General features: G+C 43.8%; 1 protein-coding gene across 13 annotated transcripts in view; it reads left to right on the top strand.

The window, feature by feature from the left end:
- The window catches only part of LOC106584443 (CUGBP Elav-like family member 5), a 324,347-nt gene that overhangs the window by 181,280 nt on the left and 120,570 nt on the right, over nt 1-22,497 (top strand). For all 13 annotated transcript variants that reach the window (XM_014169786.3, XM_045705940.2, XM_014169792.3 and 10 more), the window contains exon 3: nt 21,757-21,805. In XM_014169786.3, the coding sequence (XP_014025261.1) occupies nt 21,757-21,805 (49 nt within the window). The remainder of the gene's footprint in view (nt 1-21,756; nt 21,806-22,497) is intronic.

The following is a 22,497-nucleotide window of genomic DNA, read 5'->3' on the forward strand; positions in this document are numbered from 1 at the left end:
GTTTTTGACACAAAAATCAACTGTACTAATTGTTTATGCTTTGGTTTTGTCCCATCTTAATTACTGTCCGGTAATATGGTCAAGTGTAGCAAAGAAAGACCTAGCAAATCTGCAACTGGCTCAAAACAGAGAAGCACACCTTGCCCTTAACTGCACATACAGAACAACATCATCAACCTGCACGCCAGTCTTCTAGTTTTTATGAGAAATAATTACTCTGATGAAAATTCCAGATTGTCTGTATAATCAAATAACATACAGCTCAGACTCCCATACATACCTCACAATACATGCCACCAGGGGTCTCTTCACAGTTCCCAAGTCCAAAACTAATTCACAGCAACACATGGAACTCCCTTCCATCTCCAATTACTCAAGCAAACAGTAAATGACCTTAAAAAAACACATTAAACAACATTTCGTGACATGTGTGTGAAATGGCACACACACACAGACAAACTCTATCACACTCTAACACACACAATCTACACACACATTATTCTTTAGTTGTATTGTTTGCATATTGTTGTATTTAAAATTTGTGTTACTGTTTGTCAGTGTATCAGTGTTTTGTTACTTGTCGTGTTTTTGTGTAGACCCCAGGAAGAATAGCTGCTGCTTCAGCAAGAGCTAATTAGGGATACGAATAATGACACATGACACACTTTTATTCTGAGGTCTTGCCTGAAAAGCTGTGAAAATAGCAAGTGAACAGTGAATTAAGTTATTAAGCCATTAAGCCATTGCAAGACGGCAGGTAGCTTAGTGGTTGAGAGCTTTGGGCCAGTAATCAAAAGGTTTCTGGTTTGAATCCCAGAGCCAACTAGGTGGATGTCAGTTGATGCGCCCTTGAGCAAGTCACTTAACCCTAATTGTTGCTGTAAGTCGCACTGGATAAGAGTGTCTGCTAAATGACCATAATAATAATAATTGCTAGGCATGTTATGTTACAGTAGGTCCTGACATCTGTTCATGACCAGGGGATTGGTCTTGCACCCAACTCTGCACTTTGTCTAACAGAAAAATAGTGTTAATGATTGTCAGCATAGCTCAAAAAAGAATGTAATCTTGTTTGGAAGCTAATTTTATGCTTTACAGATGTAGACTGACTGGCTCCGGATTGGATTCAGGCCGGTGACACCGTTACACTATGTAACCAACTGTGACATGTTTTGCGATGGCCCTGGTTTTGTTTGGGTTTGTTGCTGCTAGTTAGTACACTGTTGTAGTCAGACATGAGTTAGCTAATACCACCAGCTGCATCCAATATTTATTTGTGCCCTAGACATGGGTTGCACCTCAGAGGCTAATGTGATGTTTTTGTCTAATGTGATGGTTTCTTCTAAATTACACTAACTTATTGTGGCATGGAAATATGATGACATTGCTGAAGAAGGCAAAAAGTAAGTAGGAAACAACTTTGCCATATTATGATGTTGTCAAATGTAGAGAGATGACAATGTTGCCGTTACTGTTACTAGTAAAGTTCTTCAAAAATAGCTAGCAATGCTAATGTTCACTAGCTAAAATAGGGTGGTCCCCTTAGTTAGCTGGCTAAAGTTATAATGCTTCTAAAGTCAATCTGGCAACATTACAATCATGACAAAATTATTTGCCTTCTTTTGTAATGTTATCATTTTTCCAAGCCAAATCCGAGTTGTATTGACGTAGGCTAACGTTAGCCAGCTAGCTAGTTAGGTAGCTATTTAACGTCAGCTATGCTAGTGATGATAGTGTTAATGATTGTCAAATTATACATTACTAGATACATAAACAGCAGTCTATGGTATAGCTACCGGTATAATCACCACCATTCGGAACCATTCCACACGGTAGGGTCCTTCAGCAGGGCATGCAAACCATAGCTTTTTGTGCATCCTGCTGGAAGCATGCATTGTCGAATCGGAGCCGGAGGCATGGCCAATCCATTTAGTCTCAAACGGCCGTGATCTTTTGAACGCATTGAAGCAACAGAGCCCCATTCAATGAAGGGAAGTGAAGTGGGTGGAGGGGCGATTTGCAAGTGGAGCTTGGCAAATGGGGGCATGAATTGTTGACATCATTGTAACCCAAACTCAACCTTCATTTTACTCGTTGTGACGCACTCAGGTTCCAAAGTCCGTTTTAGACGAGACTGTTTCTGACTCATATCGTTGCCACACAGGTCGTTTTCAAAGGGATAAGTTGGTTTTTAGGGGCTGTCATACTTTAAGATAGGAGAGCATCAGTCTGTGGGACCCCAAATTGTTCAAAATGTAGCATGCATTGGTCAGAAAATAGTTTCAAACATTACGAATCGCCGGTTCACTACATTTTTTTCAATATTACTTTCTTTCTACGTTGCGAAAATACTTTTATGACAAAAGATACGTCCTCTCCTTCAGTGTCGAACTAAGCATTTAACTGTGTTAACAGTCATTGATCTACAAGTCATTTTTGCATGCCGAACAACCCCAGGCAATATCAGAGGATTCAAATGCTTGGACAACCAATGTAATTTGCTATGTTATTGTTATCAAAATGCGCAGTTGAAAATTATTGTGTAAACTACTGGAGACACAACTCTCATCTGGCTATAGCCTACCTGCTGACCGGGGCTTACAATAAAATGTATTTTGATTGTTCAGGTTCACCATCAGCAATAGTTTTTATAGTTGTGCTTTAAACAATTTATGTATATAGTCAGTCATAGATAGACAGGGTATAGTTCATAATTTCGTAATGAGGACAGCAACTGGATGGTCGAAGCGGTAGGAAATGTAACTCTATAAATTGTCAAAACCATTCAATTTTGAAACAGGGTGGAATCCAAGGTTGTGCTACTGTATATATTTATTGGCTATGTCATAGACATTTTTTAAAGATACATATTCATACATTACTAGCTCAAACACTTTTAATCTGCAAAAATGACAAATTAAATAGTGGGTGATGGTGATTTCAGATCAAAAGTGGGGGGACAAAAAGTAGCCTACTGTACATTTCTACCCAATCTGATAGTGGGGTGCTAGGTACCCAGTCTCCATCATGGCTCAACTCAGGTGCTTACACCATAGATATACATCATTTCCCCACACACACACACACACACACACACACACACACACACACACACACACACACACACACACACACACACACACACACACACACACACACACACACACACACACACACACACACACATCAGCAGCGCTGCAGTAGATTTGAATATAAAATGGAAAATTAATGTGAATGTGCTTATGCAACAAATATTAGTGATCCAATCACATAAAACGTAGCCCATGTATCTACTGTAGAGACGGATTGAATCGTCTTGAAAGGGAAAGATGCACATCCCTAACACACACACACACACACACACACACACACACACACACACACACACACACACACACACACACACACACACACACACACACACACACACACACACACACTGTACACACACAAAAATGCTTGCAAGCACGCACATGTACCCATTAGCTGTGCCTGTGTGCGTCGGGGCGCTCAGGGAGGGATGGGGCAACAGCAGAGGAACTGGGGGTATCTGACTGGCTCTCCTCTCATCCCAAAACAAACCCCCGTTTTGCCCCCTGCCGCGAGTCACTCTCTCTGCAGCGTGAGCACAGGCCCCCAGCGTGATCCTCCCACGCCCCACATACCTACCCCTCCTCCCCATCCCATCAAAACACCCTCTGTGCACAAACAACTCACACACACCCCTCGCCAAAAAAAGCCAACCGCCCCAAAGCCTTCAGAGGCAAAACAAATTTAGAAATGGGAGAGACACTTCCAATGTGTTTTCTGCTCCAGTGCGTCTTGTTCTCACGTATTCAGAGTTGTTTTCTACAGGTTTGGGACTTGCCGAGAGGTCGTCTGATGTGCTGTCTGGGCTGCAGGTTCCTGCCAGTTCAAGGTTGAAACTTGACAGTGACTGTTTCGGACAGACTTTGTCTCTTTCTTTTCTGCTGAAGGTTGAGAAGAAAGGAGTAGAAAGGATAGGACAGAAAAGGAAAGAAAAAGGAGAAATGAGGAGAGGAGAGGAAAAATGAGGGAAACCGAGCCAAGAGCTTGAAGACAGACCCATCCTCCTTGTTTTCTGATGAGATAAACCGCTTATAAACAAGCAGGGATTTTCTCCAAGTGTCAAAATGAAACATAAGCAGGCTTTAGGAGCTAGCTAGCAGGTTTGGAGTGGATGGAGACTGATGGTGCTGGCGGACAGAGGAGACAGCAGGTGACAGTGTGGAGTGTGACGTGGGGTATTGATATGCTGGGAATGGAGCTCAGAGCAGATGGACAGAGCAGGCTGGCCCTGTGTTGCTCCTCTGAGCCCTGGCTCCCTCTCACTATCCCTTTGGACGGACACACACACACACACACACACACACACACACACACACATACTCTCCCGAGTGCCCACTGGCCACCAAGTCACTCCAGGACACAAACGCTTCATGCTCTGCCATCATGAATAAGTGTTCAGAGCAACAGTTAGACAGATCAGTGGAGTTCTTTCGTGCTGCTATGGCAGATGTGCTTGACTAATGACTGCTGTGGTAGATGACTACCTCCAGGCCAGTGACTGATCTGAGGACAGTGGTGAGTGGTGGGTGAGAGCCACACAGAGAGGGGAATTTTGGTGTGGTAGAAGTGTAGTGGAGAGAGTCAGAGCATGGCAGCTCAGCCTGCTGATGCATGAGGGAGAACACAGAGTGGTCAGAGAGATAGGGGGGAGATAGAGGGATGGAGGGAGCATTATGATTCTGGGAACGCTTCTATGGGCAGATGGACAGATGGGTCTGGCTGTGTACAGTTCTGAGGATCAGGTTTCTCTATCTCTCTTCCTCTCTGTCTCTTTTTCTTTCGCTCCCTCACTCTCTGTCTCCTGTCTCTCCCCTTCCCTCCTCACTTTCTGTGTCTCCTGTCTCTCCCCCTTCTCTCCTCCCTCTCTGTGTCTCCTGTATCTCTTCCCTTCCCTTCTCTCTCTCTCTGTCTCTCCCCCCTTTCCTCATCTCTCTCTGTCTCCTGTCTCTCTCCCCTTCCCTCCTCTCTCTCTGTCTCTCCCCCTTTCCCTCCTCTCTCTCTGTCTCTCCCCCCTTCCCTTCTCTCCCTCTCTGTCTCTCTCCCCTTCCCTCCTCTCTCTCTGTCTCCTGTCTCTCTCCCGGTCCCTCCTCTCTCTCTGTCTCTCTCCCTTTCCCTCTTCTCCCTCTCTGTCTCTCTCCCCTTCCCTCCTCTCTCTGTCTCCTGTCTCTCTCCCGGTCCCTCCTCTCTCTCTGTCTCCTGTCTCTCCCCCTTTCCCTCCTCTCCCTCTCTGTCCCTCTCCTGGTCCCTCCTCTCTCTCTGTCTCCTGTCTCTCCCCCTTTCCCTCCTCTCCCTCTCTGTACCTCTCCCGGTCCCTCCTCTCTCTCTGTCTCCTGTCTCTCCCCCTTTCCCTCCTCTCCCTCTCTGTCCCTCTCCCGGTCCCTCCTCTCTCTCTGTCTCCTGTCTCTCCCCCTTTCCCTCCTCCTCTCTCTCTGTCCCTCTCCCGGTCCCTCCTCTCTCTCTGTCTCCTGTCTCTCCCCCTTTCCCTCCTCTCTCTCTCTTTCCCTCTCCCGGGTCCCTCCTCTCTCTCTCTGTCTCCTGTCTCTCCCCCTTTCCCTCATCTCCCTCTCTGTCCCTCTCCCCTTCCCTCCTCTCTCTCCCCCTTTCCCTCCTCTCCCTCTCTGTCCCTCTCCCCTTCCCTCCTCTCTCTCTGTCTCCTGTCTCTCCCCCTTTCCCTCCTCTCTCTCTCTGTCCCTCTCCCGGTCCCTCCTCTCTCTCTGTCTCCTGTCTCTCCCCCTTTCCCTCCTCTCTCTCTCTGTCTCTTTCCCGGTCCCTCCTCTCTCTCTGTCTCCTGTCTCTCCCCCTTTCCCTCCTCTCCCTCTCTGTCCCTCTCCCCTTCCCTCCTCTCTCTCTGTCTCCTGTCTCTCCCCTTTCCCTCCTCTCCCTCTCTGTCCCTCTCCCCTTCCCTCCTCTCTCTCTGTCTCCTGTCTCTCCCCCTTTCCCTCCTCTCTCTCTCTGTCCCTCTCCCGGTCCCTCCTCTCTCTCTGTCTCCTGTCTCTCCCCCTTTCCCTCCTCTCCCTCTCTGTCCCTCTCCCCTTCCCTCCTCTCTCTCTGTCTCCTGTCTCTCACCCTTTCCCTCCTCTCCCTCTCTGTCCCTCTCCCCTTCCCTCCTCTCTCTCTGTCTCCTGTCTCTCCCCCTTTCCCTCCTCTCTCTCTCTGTCCCTCTCCCGGTCCCTCCTCTCTCTCTGTCTCCTGTCTCTCCCCCTTTCCCTCCTCTCCCTCTCTGTCCCTCTCCCGGTCCCTCCTCTCTCTCTGTCTCTAACTGACACTTATTTAGATATCTTTCCTGCAATACAACAGGCTTGGCTGCCTCTTTCTCTTCCTTCTCCTCTTTTGCCTCCTCTTCTCCTTCCTTTCCTCCACCTCACTCTGTACTGCTGTTTTCATCCCCCCTAGGAGTGCGGACGGATTGGGGGCGGGAGGGGGGCAAAAAAAGTGCAAGCGCTGGTGAATTGGTAATAGGCTATCATAGTGCTGCTGGAGGTCTGTAAACCATTAAAGAAATGTCAACGCGGCATAGGTATGCCTGGAATTATGGGTCAGCAACCAGGAAACATTTCCGGCTACCTATTGGCCAAAGCAGCGCCCTATAATCTGTCACAATCCTGCATTTGCAGTGACAGCAGTGGGAACATCCCCTACTCACACAAGGAGGGCGAAGGAAACACATTACCGCATGCATGTGTGTGTTTTTATGCATGTGTGCATGTGTACAAGTTTTCCCGTGCATGTGTACTGTATACTGTATAACGACATATTACTTCCTCAGTAGAAATCTTACACGGTCGTCGACCAGAACGTAACGTCCAAAGCAGATATCAAAAAGCTTGAACATCCCAACATCCTATTAATCCTTCAGAGTCTACTGACGCACGGCTGAGCCAATTTAAGTAACATGTTAAAAAAATCCACATCAAAATCCGTCAGTTTAAACTAGAGATATCAGTTTTTTAGCATGGGGTGCGTCTCAATCCAACGCATCTGCCTATGTCGGCCTTCCACATCTGCAGTGGAAGGTGGCCGAGCTACAGTGGTCTTCTCACAAAAGCTTCTGTAGCATCTGAACGGTTTGGCCTAAAAACTAATATGGATAGGGGAGACTCTCACAGACACAATGGTGTTCTCCGTTTTGCTCTACAACCCACACAAGTGTCTGAACTTGGTAACACTGATGTGCCAACTTCTGTCTGTAGTGTCCAAACTGTTTAAGCTACAGACTAATATGACCCCATTATGGAAAGGAGAGACGAACACGATGGTGGTCCCCGTTTCGCCCCACAAGTGTCAGGGGACTCGTCTGAAGGTAACTCATACAAACGAATGAAAGTATGGAGGTAGTTTTGTGCCAACAAAAATAAGGGGTTAAATATGTGTAAAAAAAAACAACATATTTTGTGAGCTTTCTTAAATCTCCTAGATATAGGACAGACACGTCAAAACCTTATTCCTTATGATGCATTTGTTTTACTGTCTTTTTGTTGTTGTTGCCATTTATGAATGTGTTTTTCAATGCATTTCCATGGGCTATAGTAGTAAAGGCCAAATTCAATATCTTATTAAAAAACATTTTTATACATATTTTTTTTGATAGCTAAAGTGGTCCTAAAATTCTAAATCAAATAGCTAAATGATCCATGGTATGACCATCTTAAAACAATTCTATATGCTACAACCCCCCACACCCCAACGGCTTAGACTTTTAGAGGTTAAAAACATAACATTTTTAAGCATGAAAGTTTTGGTTTCTACATCCATTAAGTCCATCATGTAGGATATGTCTAGTTGATCTGACACTTCCTTATTCGCCTCCCTTCCTGTTGCCACTAGCTACCACTCTCTGCACAAAGGAAGGCATGCTGGGATTGGCATTGTGGGCGCCACCCTGAAGTCACCCTGTTTGTTCTCATCACGATCTTATTGCCTAACGACAATTCCTCAAAAAGCACACGAGCATAAAACACATCAGAACACAGAGAGACCACCAAAGGCTTAACCACCAGTGTGGCTGGGTAGATAAGATGCATTAGATAGGTGGGCAAATGGGAGGTAGGGAGGGATGGATGAAGGGAAAGAGAGAGCGGGGTTGCTGCTCCAGCATTTGTTGACACAGATTTACAATGAGACTCCCACAGCTTCACACATTACTGTAACGCGCCATGTCAATAGCTGTTTGGTGTTATAAAGCAGCAGTGCCAAAGATGTCTGGGAGTGATGCCCTTTCCCTGATAACCAAGTGTGGCTCTGAAGTCAGGGAGGGGAGTACGAATCACGAATAGCAAATCATTCCTTCTCTTTTCCCTCCTCTCTCTGCCCTCCCGTAGTCTCTCCTCTTTGTTTCATTTTCTCTTTCTCTTTCTCCTTCTCTGGTCTCGTCCCCTCTCTCTCTCCCTCCTCCCTCTGTTTATCTTTATCTCTCTTGGATGTCCTAGAGACTGGAGGCCCAGCATGACTGGATTTAAGCATTAGCTCAATCCTATCTACTTCCAGTCATGATTGGAGGACAATTCCTCAAAAAGGAATGTCACCAAATCCACACACAACCACCTAGTCCACTATACAACCACTATAAGGCACTAGCTACCCTGACATCCATGAGTATCCTCTAGCACAGCCAAGTTTTGTTCGGTTCATGCACTTACTTCAAAAACCCAGAAAAGGCCTAGCTAAAGACAGTGAAGCCTTGTGGGAGACTTGGGGTTTAATGTCTGACATTCACCTTCAGGAAAACTTGATGAGTGCGGAAAATGAAGAGGCCTGTTTGGCCATAATGAGGGTTACACCAGTAGCAAGCTGACTGCATTTTACAGGAAGGGAGAATGAACCCAAACCCTTCAGCTGCTGCTGCTATTAGGCATTAGTGGTTGAAGAGCCCATTTGGAAGCCGTTCTGTAGATGTACTGAAACGGGCTGATTACATGTAAACACTAGCCAGGATGGCGTCAGGTCCAAAAGGGGCGTGATCAGAGAGAGGCTAGTGTAGTGGTGCAGTCTGTACTGGAGCATTGCAGATGATGATGCAAACCAGTGAGAGAGAACTGTCATTGCGGAGTGCATGCATGAGATAGGCAGGCTAAACCTTACACACACCATGGCTGCCTATATATAGTACAGTGCTACAGGGAAGAACCCTAATACCCATCCACTAGCACAGAGACCATCAGAACTACCCTAGTGTCGATCTGGTCTTCTTTCTCCAGATATTCTGGACCATGATCATCATTCTCTTTCTACATGGCAGAGATAAGGGAATGTTCTCCTTGGATGTGATGGTAGAGTCCTTGGCCCTTGTACCCTCATCCTGTCTCACCCCCACCTCCAGGCTCCTGTTGGCTTGGTTCTGATAGAAATCCATGGGCTTAGGATGCTGCCATCGCCCAAACACTGAAGGCTCTTATCAGGGTTACCACACTGGTGCTAGAAGCACATTTCACACACGTATGCATACTGTAGACACACAGAGACAACAAACACGTATGCAGGCACACAAACACATCGTGCCAGCTTCCTCCTCATCTCCATCTTTCATTTCTCTTGCTATGCTGCCTGCTGTTCATTTTCTGTCTTTAAGATGACCCTGCAAACAAGTGAGCTCCTAGTAAAATCGCATCTAAACATGCAGAACCCTGACTCTCTCCCTCTGATTCTGCCTACTGTCTTTTACTCTCTCTTTCTCTCTCTCTTTCTCTCTTTCTCTCACTCTCTTTCTCACTCTCTCTCGCTCTATCTTCCCCCTCTCTCTCTCTCACTCTCTCTCGCTCTATCTTCCCCCCCTCTCTCTCTCTCGCTCTATCTTCCCCCTCTCTCTCTCTCTCTCTATCTTCCCCCTCTCTCTCTCTCTCTCTCTCTCTCTCTATTAAATTCAAAGGTATTTGTTGGCATGGGAAGCATGTATACATTGCCAAAGCAAGTGAAATAGACAAGAAATAAAAGGGAAATAAACAATGGAAATAAACAATAAAAAATGAACAGTAAACATTACACTCACAAAAGTGTTAAAATAGTATAGACATTTCAATGTTATATTATTGGCAATTTTGCAACAATGTGCACATAGTTGAAGTATGAAAGGCAAAATAAATAAACAGCTAAATATAGGTTGTATTTACAGTGGTATTTGTGCTCCACTGGTTGCTATTCTCTTGTGGCAACAGGTCACACATCTTGCTGCTGTGGTGGCACACTGTGGTATTTCACCTAATAGATACAGTATATGAGTTTATCGAGATTGAATTTGTTTTCACATTTTTGATGGAACTGTGTAATATGAGGGAAATATGTGTCTCTGATATGGTCATGCAGTTGGCAGGAGGTTAGGAGTGCAGCTCAGTTTCCACCTTATTTTGTGGGCAGTGGGCACATAGCCTGTCTTCTCTTGAGAGCCAGGTCTGCCGATGGCGGCCTCTCTCGATAGGAAGACCATGCTCACTGAGTCTCTCTATCCTTATCTCTCTCTCTCTCTCTCTCCTTCTCTCTCTCCTTCTCTCTTGCTCTCTCTCTCCTTCTCTCTTGATCTCTCTCTCCTTCTCTCTTGCTCTCTCTCTCCTTCTCTCTTGCTCTCTCTCCTTCTCTCTTGCTCTCTCTCCTTCTCTCTTGCTATCTCTCTCTCCCTATCTCTCTCTTTACCCCCTCTCTCTTTCTCCCCCCCACTCTCTCTCTGTCACGTTCTCTCTTCCCCCCTCTATCGCTCTCTTTTTTCTCTCTCTCTCTCCCCCTTGCTCTCTTTCAATTGAATTCAGTAGACTTTATTGACATGACAAGTGAAATTACGTACATTGTCAAAGTATACATATAACAACAATGGCGGGACCAACAGAAATAAGATGTCAATAGTAGTAGTAGTGGAAATAATATTACCATTAACAGCAACTACAACAACAATATTAATGAGAATAATAGTACATTAAAGCAATAGTAGTAGGCCAGTCTCAACATGACTGAAAAGCCACATGACATGGTATGAAAGCCAGAACTGTCACGTATGTCGTACAATGAAGGAGCAGACCAAAGCGCAGCGTGTGTATCGTTCCACATTTTCTTAATTAAACTATGAAACTATGCAATACATACAAATAAACTGAATGAACACAACAACAAACCGTGACGAAGAGTTAAAACATACACTTACTCAAAATCAATCTCCCACAAACCCAGGTGGGAAAAACACCTACTTAAGTATGATCTCCAATTAGAGACAACGATGACCAGCAGCCTCTAATTGGAGATCATCCCAAACAAAGCCCAACATAGAAATACCAAACTAGAACATAACATAGAAAATCTAAACTAGAAAAAAAACCTGTCATGCCCTGACCTACTCTACCATAGAAAATAACAGCTTTCTATGGTCAGGATGTGACAAGAACAAAACAAATTGTGAAATATTATTGACATTACATTGCACATTTTGGCTTTTCACCCAATCAATATTAGATTTTTTTCTTCATCTTTTATAGTTTCAAATTCTTTGTACTGAATGATCATTTTTAAGAAAAAAAATATCTTTGAGCATTTATCACAACTCTGCAGAGTGATCACAGCCTGTACTCTCTGGGCAGCCAGGTTTGCCTGTGACGACCGGTCTCTATGGCTCACTGGACCCTCATCCTGTCTCACCCCCACCTCCAGGCTCCTGTTGGCTTAGTCATTGTTTTCGTCAGTTTTCTATCGGTCACAGGGGTCAGATAATCTGCGACTATGTACTGTCTGTTCAGAACCAAATACCATTGAAGGTTACTTAGATTTTTTTGTGGTGTAATTCCAATAGGTGATATATTTTTATTTTTGCTTTGTCATAATTTGGTTGGGCCAGATTATCTGAGTGCTGTTTTTAGATTCTATGGGTTAGTGAACTAAGCCTCAGAACCGGCTGGCTGAGGGGACTTTTCTGTTGTTTCATCTCTTGACATTGTTGGGCTGTGATGAAGATTTTCGAGGTCGCTTTGTTTTTAGTTGGTTGTAAAATGTGCTGGCTCTGTTTTATATTCGAATAAGGAGGGGGTATTAGCCCAATTCTGCTCTACGTGTGTTATATGGAGTTTTTCTTTGCACTTGCAAAACTCTGCATGCAGTATTTCGATTGGATATTTGTCCCATTTGGTAAATTCATTATTGTAGAGTGGACGCCATACTTCACTGCCATATAGAGCAATTGGTTCTATAACTGACTGGAACATTTTGAGCCAGATTCTAATTGGAATTTCCTTATAATGGCATAGAATGCTCTTCTTGCTTTGTCTCTCAGCTCATTCACAGCCTTGCGAGAGCTACCTGTGTTGCTGGTATTTAGTCCTAGATACGTGTAGTTTTTGTTGTGTTCTAATAGAACTGTGTCCAAATAGAATTTATATTTGTGATCCTGATTTCCGGACCTCTTTTGGAATATCATTATATTCGTTTTTTTAGGTTAACTGTTAGAGCCCAGGTCTGACAGAACCTGTGCAGATGATGTAGGTGCACCAGGTTATCTGCGTATTCTTCTAATGTTTTTGCCAATTCATTAATGTAGATGTTAAATAGTGTTGGACTTATTGAGCAGCCCTGTTTCACTCCACGTCCCTGAGAGAAAAAGTCTGTTTGCTTGTTGCCAATGTTAACCTCACATTTGTTTTTAGAGTACATTGATTTAGTAACATTATATATTTTCTCTCCAATAACACTTTCAATTAGTTTGTAAAAAATACCTTTGTGCCAAATTTAATCTAATGCTTACTTGATGTCTACAAAACATGAGTAGATTTTACCTTGGTTTTGGTTTACTTGTTAGTCAATTAGAGTGTGGAGGGTATAAATATGGTCTGTTGTACAGTAATTTGGTAAAAGTTCAATCTGGCTTCTTCTCAGGACGTGTTCATCAAGGAAATTAAGAAGTCTTCAATTTATGATACTGCAGTGAATTTTCCCCAAGTTGCTGTTGATATACATTTTTATAGATTGGTGTGATCCAGCCTTGGTTCTAAATATCAGGGGAAATACCTGCAGTGAGGATATTGTTGAAGAGTTTGAGTATAGCCAATTAGAATTTGTGGTCTATATACTTTTTTGTACCTTATTTGTTCTTAGGATGTGTTTGTATTGCTTCAGTGTTTCCCCATGTTGAAGGCGTATATTTTGTTGTTGTCTGGTTCTGGTTAATTTATTGGTCCGTTCGCAGTTCCATGAGTCCTCTCTCTCTCTCTCTCTCTCTCTCTCTCTCTCTCTCTCTCTTCCCCCTTCTCTCTCTCTCTCTCCCCCCATCTCTCTCATTCTCTCTCTCTTCCCCCCATCTCTCTTGTTCTCTCTCTCTCTCTCTTCCCCCTATCTCTCTCGTTCTCTCTCTCTTCCCCATCTCTCTCGTTCTCTCTCTTCCCCCATCTCTCTCTCTTTCGTTCTCTCTCTCTTCCCCATCTCTCTCGTTCTCTCTCTTCCCCCCATCTCTCTCATTCTCTCTCTTCCCCCATCTCTCTCATTCTCTCTCTTCCCCATCTCTCTCTCTCTCTCTCTCTCTCTCTCTCTCTCTCTCTCTTCCCCCATCTCTCTCTCTCTCTTCCCCATCTCTCTCTCTTCCCCCCACCTCTCTCTCTCTCTCTCTTCCCCCATCTCTCTCTCTCTCGCTCTCTCCCTCTCTTCCCCATCTCTCTCTCTCTCTCTTCCCCCATCTCTCTCTCTCTCTCTCTCGCTCTCTCTCTCTCTTCCCCCCATTTCTCTCTCTCTCTCTCCCCCATCTCTCTCTCTCTCTCTCTCTTCCCCCCATTTATCTCTATTTATTTCTCTCCCCCTCTGTACTGTAGATGTATGTTCAGGGCTGGGGTTCTGTATCACCACTCAGCACACGTTCACATCAATAACTGGGAATATTAATTATCACTGCAGTCAGAGGCTGTTTATTATCCTGATAGGAATATAACACAGGAAACTGTACTTTGATGGCATGGTACTATTTAATAAATAATCTCAGAATAGTCTCTTAAATAGCAAATGTGAGTAGAGTCAGAAATTTTGCATAAAAATAGACCTACGGTATTTACTGTAGACATATGTGTTTTGGATGTACCAAGTCTGTAAATCGACTCCAGTAATGTAGCATGACTTGCCTAGCTCCCATCCAGCCAGAGAGAGAGACCACTTTGTCCACTCCATCCTGCTAGCTAAATTCCCTCAAGACACCAGTCACAATTAACCAAGCGTCATCAGTGGACTTTAGATCTTACTAACGACACGCCTGGTTAAATAACAACATTATAATGATAATATAGCGTGGGGATTGGAGAGGGTGTGTGAGGGGTGGTGTTGTAGTGGTGGATGGGAACCTCCAGCAGTGAGGCAGGCCGTCAGGGGCAGGAAGAGGTCTGGTAAACCCACACAGAACCCACTGAGCCTGGGCTCCCTATCCTGCCGAGGCCCCTGGACTCTCAATCTCTGGATATATACAGTACAAAAAGGTGTCAAGGACTCCAGGTGCATAACCCGACTCAAAAAAGGTCATATTCTCACAAGGTAATGAACCTTAAAGCTTCAAACAAACAACGGTGATATTGGAGCGGCATTCATTTACTTGAATGATAGATTTCACAGTCAATATCAGTTTAGCATTTCAACACCTTGTCATTGTCAATGCCATTTATAATTGATACGCGACCAAAGGCAAACAATAGATTGGCCACCACAGGAATAGCAGTAGCGTTAGTATACAGTGTGTGTACTATATTATGCAGCTCTGCATTGGGGTTTATCAGAATGCATCCGAATGGGAGAAGCAATAGGGTGGAGTCAGGGCTGGAGAAATGCCACTCAACTGCAAAGCAATCTTATCATGGAGTTGCAGGCAGCTCTCCCTCTCTCCCGCTCTTTTGTTTCCCCTGCCTTCCTCCCTGCCTCTCTCCCCATCCACCCATTCTCGTCCTCAGCTCAGTGAATGGAGGAATGAAAAGCATCCCAATTAACAACATAGGTTGTTATTTGCTGAGGATCCATAGTTAACCCATTCCATCTGCTTGGTTGCTTTGCTGTCGAGTGTGTATAGAGGGCTTCAAGCACACTCACAAAGGGGCAAAAACACCTACGTCCTGCAGGACCTGGTCTAAATGAACGCTTTCTCTGACAACAGCCATAGTTTATTCATTACATTCTGTTTAATTAGTAGATTTGGATAGAAAACACTCTAAAGCTTTTAAAACTGTTTGAATGGTGTCTGTGAGTATAACAGAACTCATATGGCAGGCCAAAACCTGAGAAGATTCCATACAGGAAGTGCCCTGTCTGAATTTGTTGTCCTTCTGTAGCATCTCTATCGAAAATACAGCATCTGTGCTGTAACGTGACATTTTCTAAGGCTTCCATTGGCTCTCAGAAGGCGCCAGAAAGTGTAATGGGGTGTCTGCTGTCTCTGGGCGAAGAACAGTAGGAGAATTTGTTAGTGGTCAGCCTGGGAACAGTGAGACTGAGAGGTGTGTTCACGAGAATTCTCAATTTTTTTCTTTCAGCCTTTGAATGAATACAACGTCGCCCGGTTGGAATATTATCGCTATTTTACGAGAAAAATAGCATAAAAATTGATTTTAAACAGCGTTTGACATGCTTCTAAGTACAGTAATGGAATATTTCAACATTTTTTGTCACGAAATGCGCTCGCGCATCACCCTTCGGATACTGACCTGAACGCACGAACAAAACGGAGCTATTTGGATATAACTATGGATTATTTGGAACCAAAACAACATTTGTTGTTGAAGTAGAAGTCCTGGGAGTGCATTCTGACGAAGAACAGCAAAGGTAATCCAATTTTACTAATAGTAATTCTGAGTTTGGTGAGCCCCAAACTTGGTGGGTGTCAAATTAGCTAGCCGTGATGGCCGGGCTATGTACTCAGAATATTGCAAAATGTGCTTTCGCGGAAAAGCTATTTTAAAATCTGACACCGCCATTGCATAAAGGAGTTCTGTATCTATAATTCTTAAAATAATTATGTTTTTTGTGAACGTTTATCATGAGTAATTTAGTAAATTCACCGGAAGTTTGCGGTGGGTATGCTAGTTCTGAACATCACATGCTAATGTAAAAAGCTGGTTTTTGATATAAATATGAACTTGATTGAACAAAACATGCATGTATTGTATAACATAATGTCCTAGGAGTATCATCTGATGAAGATCATCAAAGGTTAGTGCTGCATTTAGCTGTGGTTTGGGTTTTTGTGACATGTATGCTTGCTTTGAAAATGGCTGTGTGATTATTTTTGGCAGGGTACTCTCCTGACATAATCTAATGTTTTGCTTTCGCTGTAAAGCCTTTTTGAAATCGGACAATGTGGTTAGATTAACGAGAGTCTTGTCTTTAAAATGGTGTAAAATAGTCATATGTTTGAGAAATTGAAGTTATAGCATTTTTGGGGTATTTGTATTTTGCGCCACGCTAGCGGAACGTCTGTTCTTAAGAAGTTAAAGAAAACCCCCTCTGAATTCATAATATGGCAGAGGTTGAAAAGCCATAAGACATACGTTTCTCAACAATAATGGTCAATGATATCAAAAGCTGCACTGAAATATAACAGCCCCCACAATCTTCTTATTATCAATGTCTTTCAACCAGTCATCAGTCATTTGTTTCAATGCAGTACATGTCGAGTCCTCTTCTCTATAAGGAGATGATTGTGGACTACAGGAACACACCCATTTTCATCGACGGGGCTGTAGTGGAGCAGGTTGAGAGCTTCAAGTTCCTTCGTGTCCACATCACCAACAAACGTACATGGTCCAAGGACACCAAGACAGTCGTAAAGCGGGCACGACAAAACCTATTCCCCCTCAGGAGACTGAAAAGATTTGGCATGGTTCCTCAGATCCTCAAAAGGTCTACAGCTGCACCATCGAGAGCATCCTGACGGACAAATAAATGGGCAATTAAGCCAACATGCTACTGTCTGAACCGTAGCTGGGCTTAGAGAGAGATAATACATCCCACTCTAAGAAACCCTGTGAAGACCGCTGTGTCTGCAAGCTAGAGTACAGTGCCTTTGGAAAGTATTCAGACCACTTTACTTTTTCCACATTTTGTTACGTTACAGCCCTATTCTAAAATTGATTAAATATACTTTTTTTCTCAGCAATCTACACATTATACCCCATGTGACAAAGTGAAAACAGGTTTTTAGAAAACATTTCCTGTTTCCATTGATCATCCTTGAGATGTTTCTACAACTTCATTGGAGTCCACCTGTTGTAAATTCAATTGATTGGACATGATTTGGAAAGGCACACACCTGTCTATATAACGTCTCACAGTTGACAGTGCATGTCAGAGCAAAAACCAAGCCATGAGGTCGAAGGAATTGTCCATAGAGCTCAGAGACAGGATTGTGTCAAGACACAGATCTGGGGAAGGGTACCAAAAATGTTCTGCAGCATTGAAGGTCCCAAAGAACACAGAGGCCTCCATCATTCTTGAATTGAAAAAGTTTGGAACCACCAAGAGTCTTCCTAGAGCTGACCGCCCGGCCGGTAAACTGAGCAATCGGGGGAGTAGGGCCTTGGTCAGGGAGGTGACCAAGAACCCGATGGACACTCTGACAGAGCTCTAGAATTCCTCTGTGGAGATGGGAGAACCTTCCAGAAGGACAACCATCTCTGCAGCACTCCACCAATCAGGCCTTTATGGTAGAGTGGCCAGATGGAAGCTACTCCTAAGTAAAAGGCATATTTCAGCCCGCTTGGAGTTTGACAAAAGGCATGGACTGGGACACTAGTCAGGATCGAGTCAAAGATGAGAGAGCAAGAGCAAAGTACAGAGAGATCCTTGATGAAAACCTGCTCCAGAGCGCTCAGCACCTCAGACGGGGGGGATGGTTCACCTTCCAACAGGACAACGACCTTAATCACACAGCCTAGACAATGCAGGAGTGGCTTTGGGACAAGTCGCTGAATGTCCTTGAGTGGCCCAGCCTGAGCTCGGACTTGAACCTGATTGACATCTCAGAAGAGACCTGAAAATAGCTGTGAAGCAACACTCCCCATCCAACCTGACAGAGCTTGAGAGGATCTGCAGAGAAGAACGGGAGAAACTCCCCAAATACAGGTGTACCAAGCTTGTAGTGTCATACCCAAGAAGTATCGATGCTCTAATTGCTGCCAAAGATGCTTCAACAAAGTACTGAGTAAAGGGTCTGAATACTTATGTAAATGTGATATTTCAGTTTTTGATTTTATATACATTTGCAAACATTTCTAAAAACCTGTTTTTGCATTGTCATTAATGGGTATTATGTGTAGATTGATGATAACTTTTTTTTTCAATACCTTTTTTAATACGGCTGTAACATAACAAAATGTGGAAAAAGTCAAGGGGTCTGAATACTTTCTGAAGGCACTGTATATAGTGAACATTACTTCCATGATACATAGTAGTGTAGAAACATATATTTTTTTATCTTACCACAAATTTCAAAGCACAAAGATTCTCCATCTTGGTTTGTACTTGGCATTTGAGTTTGCCATTGTAAAGGTGCCAAAGTTATCAGTGAACATTACATTTGTCTTGGGGATATTTTTCACAGTAAGGTATTCAATCTATCATGATACTTTGAATGTGGGATGTTTTAGTCCATTGAGTACAAGACATTTTAAGAAAGTTAAAACTTATTTAATGTATTTCTATACAATTTAAAAACTCTAAAAGGCTGTTTGGAGAACAGAAAAAAACAAGCAGAAATGACCCCAGCCATTATCACACTGGTTGCTGTAGCTTCATTCACCACAGTTGATCTACAAAAACATAGCCTATTAGCTATACAATTAACTCAGATTAAAATCTGTTAGCAGAAAAAAGTATTTTATTAACAAAAGGTCAACAAATACATTTCCTTTACAGATCTTTTTGTTGTTGCAGTTTTAAAGCAATTCTACACATTTTGCCATGGCTTATGCCATGTTTCATGTTTGAAATTTGTATTGTCATGGGCACAAGTACGGTGAAATGTCTTTCTTGCTTACTCTTTCCCAACAATGCAGTAATCAATATTAGTAGTGCTATAAACAATTCATGTACAGGTAATGTAGAATAAAAACACAAGAAATTGAAGTAAAAAATAAGAAAAACACAAGAAAGTAAGTAAGCTATATTCAGAGTCAGTTCCAGGATTAGTGCCATTACCATATTTACAATGTGCAGGGATACTGGAGTGGTAGGGTTAGATACTGTATGTATAAGGGTAAGGTGACCAGGCATCGGGATATGTGATAAACAGAGTACCAGCAGCATATCTGATGATTTTATGTAAGTGTGTGTGCCTGCATGTAGAGTCAGTATGAATGCGTATGCGTGTTGTGTGTGTGATCAAATTAAGTGTGTGTGTATGTTGGAGTGTGAGTCTGTGTGAGTGAGTGTGTAGAGTGTGCATAGAGTGTGTGAGTGGGTATAGAGACAAAAGTGGAAATAAAATAGAAGGGTCAATGCAGATAGTCCGTGTAGCCATTTTGTTAGCTATTTAGCAGTCTTATGACTTTGGATAGAAGTTGTTCAGGAGCGTGTTGATGTCAGACTTGTTGCTCCAGTACCACTTGCCGTGCGGAAGCAGAGAGAACAGTCTATGGCTTGGGTGGCTGGAGTCTTTACCAATTTCATGGGCATTCCTTTCACACTGCCTGAAATAGAGGTCCTGGATGGCAGGGAGCTTGGCCCCAGTGATGTAGTGGGCTGTCCGCACCACCCTCCGTAGCGTCATGCGATCAAGGGTGGTGCAGTCGCCATACCAAGCAGTGATGCAGCCAATTAAGATTCTCTCAATGGTGCAGCTATATAATTTAGTGAGGAATTGAGGGACCATGCCACATTTTGTCAGCCTCCTGAGGGGGAAGAGATGCTGTCGCACCTTCTTCACGACTATTTGCATGAGTGTGGACCATTTTAAGTCCTTAGTGATTTGGACACCGAGGAACTTGAAGCTCTCGACCTGCTCCACTGCAGCCATGTCGATGAAGATGGGGGTGCGCTTCGAAATTGCACCTTGTGTCCTCTACTATTGTAACTCTCAACAGTAAGTTCGCCTGCCTGCGGCCCTGAGGCAGACCCTTCTGTAGTGTAACCGCAACATTACGGTGGGGTCATCTCGGCTCACAGGGATCCTACAGGGAAAGGCAGTGTTCATATTTAGTGAATGGGTTAGCGAGCCAGTAAGCATGGGCCAAAACCTTCAAAAGACTTAGCCCCAGCTATTTATTATTTACGATGGGTAAATTTATGGAATAATTCCATTGAGCAAGGTTGCTTCGTTCCTCAAGGTGAAAGTAGATACGTTTAGCACTTAATGAATGTGGCCCAGGCCTCTCCCTCATATATCAGCTTAATATTATTGAGATGTTTTAAAATCCCATTATGGTGTTTCTCCTTGAACAAGTCATGCTTTTATAGCACTGCCCTGTCTTTAAATCTGACCTTTTGTCGGCCCAGGAATTGGACAGTAGAAAAAAAATAGATCAGTGTGAAAAAAATCGCTGGGGGAAAAAAATGGTGAGCTTGGACTCTAAAAAAAAAAAATCGGGTGAATTGACTTGGAATTGGGAGGGAAGCCATGTTGTGGAGCAATAAAAAATGTGCTTAATTCCAGGTTACAGATGGCTGAGAGGGCCGTGAAGGGAAGGAGATTGCTTTGCATATTTGGGTAATCTTGTCACAAATCAATGCAGATCTTGGCACCTTTTTCATAAAAAATCGTCCTGCTGCGTTATTATTAGAACAATTTGTTTGGATCGACAAAGGGTTCCATTTGGACTGAAACACTGGAGGATGAGGGGGGAGAAGGGGGGAGTAAATGGAAAACTATTCAGGGCCATTTATTTTTGTCTCCTCCTCTTTGAACATAAACAACTTTTTAAATGTATGTGGGCCTTTGGGTGTACCTGTGTGGGTGTACCTGTGTGGGTGTACCTGTGTGGGTGTACCTGTGTGGGTGTATGTGTTTTTGTGATAAATATTATTGATTTGTATCATCATTGGATTTGATTTGTTTGCGAACTACTGTATGTGCATGTAACTGGTAATTTAACAAACACTCAGTAATTCAGGGAATGTTCTAGAAAGTTTGCAGGAGAACAAATAAGTTGGTAAAGCTGTTTAGCTTGAAAAATAATATTGAAAAAGGAGGGAGAAAGTCAAGGGAAAGCGTGACATAAAGGCTGTGATGACAGAAGCATCTAATCCAAAAAATACCATTCTTATCAGGTTCTAGTGGATTACTATGAGCCTCCTAACCAGAGAATCCTTCCCAGCCAGACACTCTCCTCAGCTCAGGGTTTGTGGATCAATAGGCCTGCATTGATCTCGCTCCTCCTGTGGCTGGATTCACTTGGCCTGCCTCTTAGTCATGCACACACACACACACACACACACACGCATGCATAGGTGTGTGCTTCCACACACACATACATACCCTCCAACAGCGCGCACCATTCAGGCCATTCGGATTGTCTGATCGTGTGAATATGAGACGTGCGGGACTTATTTCTCTCCAGTGAGTAGCACTGAGTGTCAACCCAACTGCATCCCTCTTGGTGCCCACCATACACCATGGCACTTTGATCAGTATCAGGGAACAGCTGTTTGTGTGGGAGAGGGCCATGACACTTCAAGCTTGTTACCTTGTTGTGGTGACGACAGTTCCACACACCAGGACTAACCTCTCTGTCTCTATTGTTTTTTCTCCAGATGACTCGGCCCATCCAGGTGAAGCCGGCTGACAGTGAGAGCCGTGGAGGTATTTGTCTCATTTTCTGACATCCTTTTTTTATCTCTCATTCTGTTTCTTGTTTCTGCTCTCTCTATTTTGCTCTCTTTTTCTCCAGCTCTCATTTTTTCTCTTTTTCTCTCTTTCCCTTTCTTTTGCGCTTTCTCTTTCAATCTCTCTCTCTCTTTCACAGTCTCTCTCTCTGTTGCCTGTGTTTATCTGATTGATGCTCTGCGTATTCATTTTAATTAAGGAGACGGTGGTTGGTTTTGCAGGGGACTGAAGGCAGCTAGTGGCTTCTGCTGCTTGCCTGTCTGCCTGCCTATCTAACCCTGGCCTCCCTCTGCCAAGCACATTATCATACTACTGTGAATTAAAAAGTGATTAGAGCCCCCCCCCCCCCCCCCCCACACACACACACACAACTCCACACACACAATCTGTTTGCTTAAACGGACGTGTATGTTCTAGACAAGAGAGTATAGGGGGAGGCGGAGGAGGGTGGGAGCATGCATAGCTTGCCAAACAATCAATAAAATTCACAGGGCCCTTGCCAAGATCCTCATTTACTTGGCCTTCATTTTGTCGTCTTTGATCTCTCTGGTCTTTCCTTTACTCGCCACGGATCTGCATAGATGTTAATGTGATGAAGGGATGGAACATCCTCTACATTTTTTTGGGGGGTGGGGGGGGGGGGGGGTGGGGGGTTCATATTGTGTGAC

This window comes from Salmo salar, chromosome 23, assembly GCF_965601325.2.
Source record: "Salmo salar chromosome 23, fSalSal1, whole genome shotgun sequence".
In the NCBI taxonomy this organism is placed as follows: Eukaryota; Metazoa; Chordata; class Actinopteri; order Salmoniformes; family Salmonidae; genus Salmo; species Salmo salar.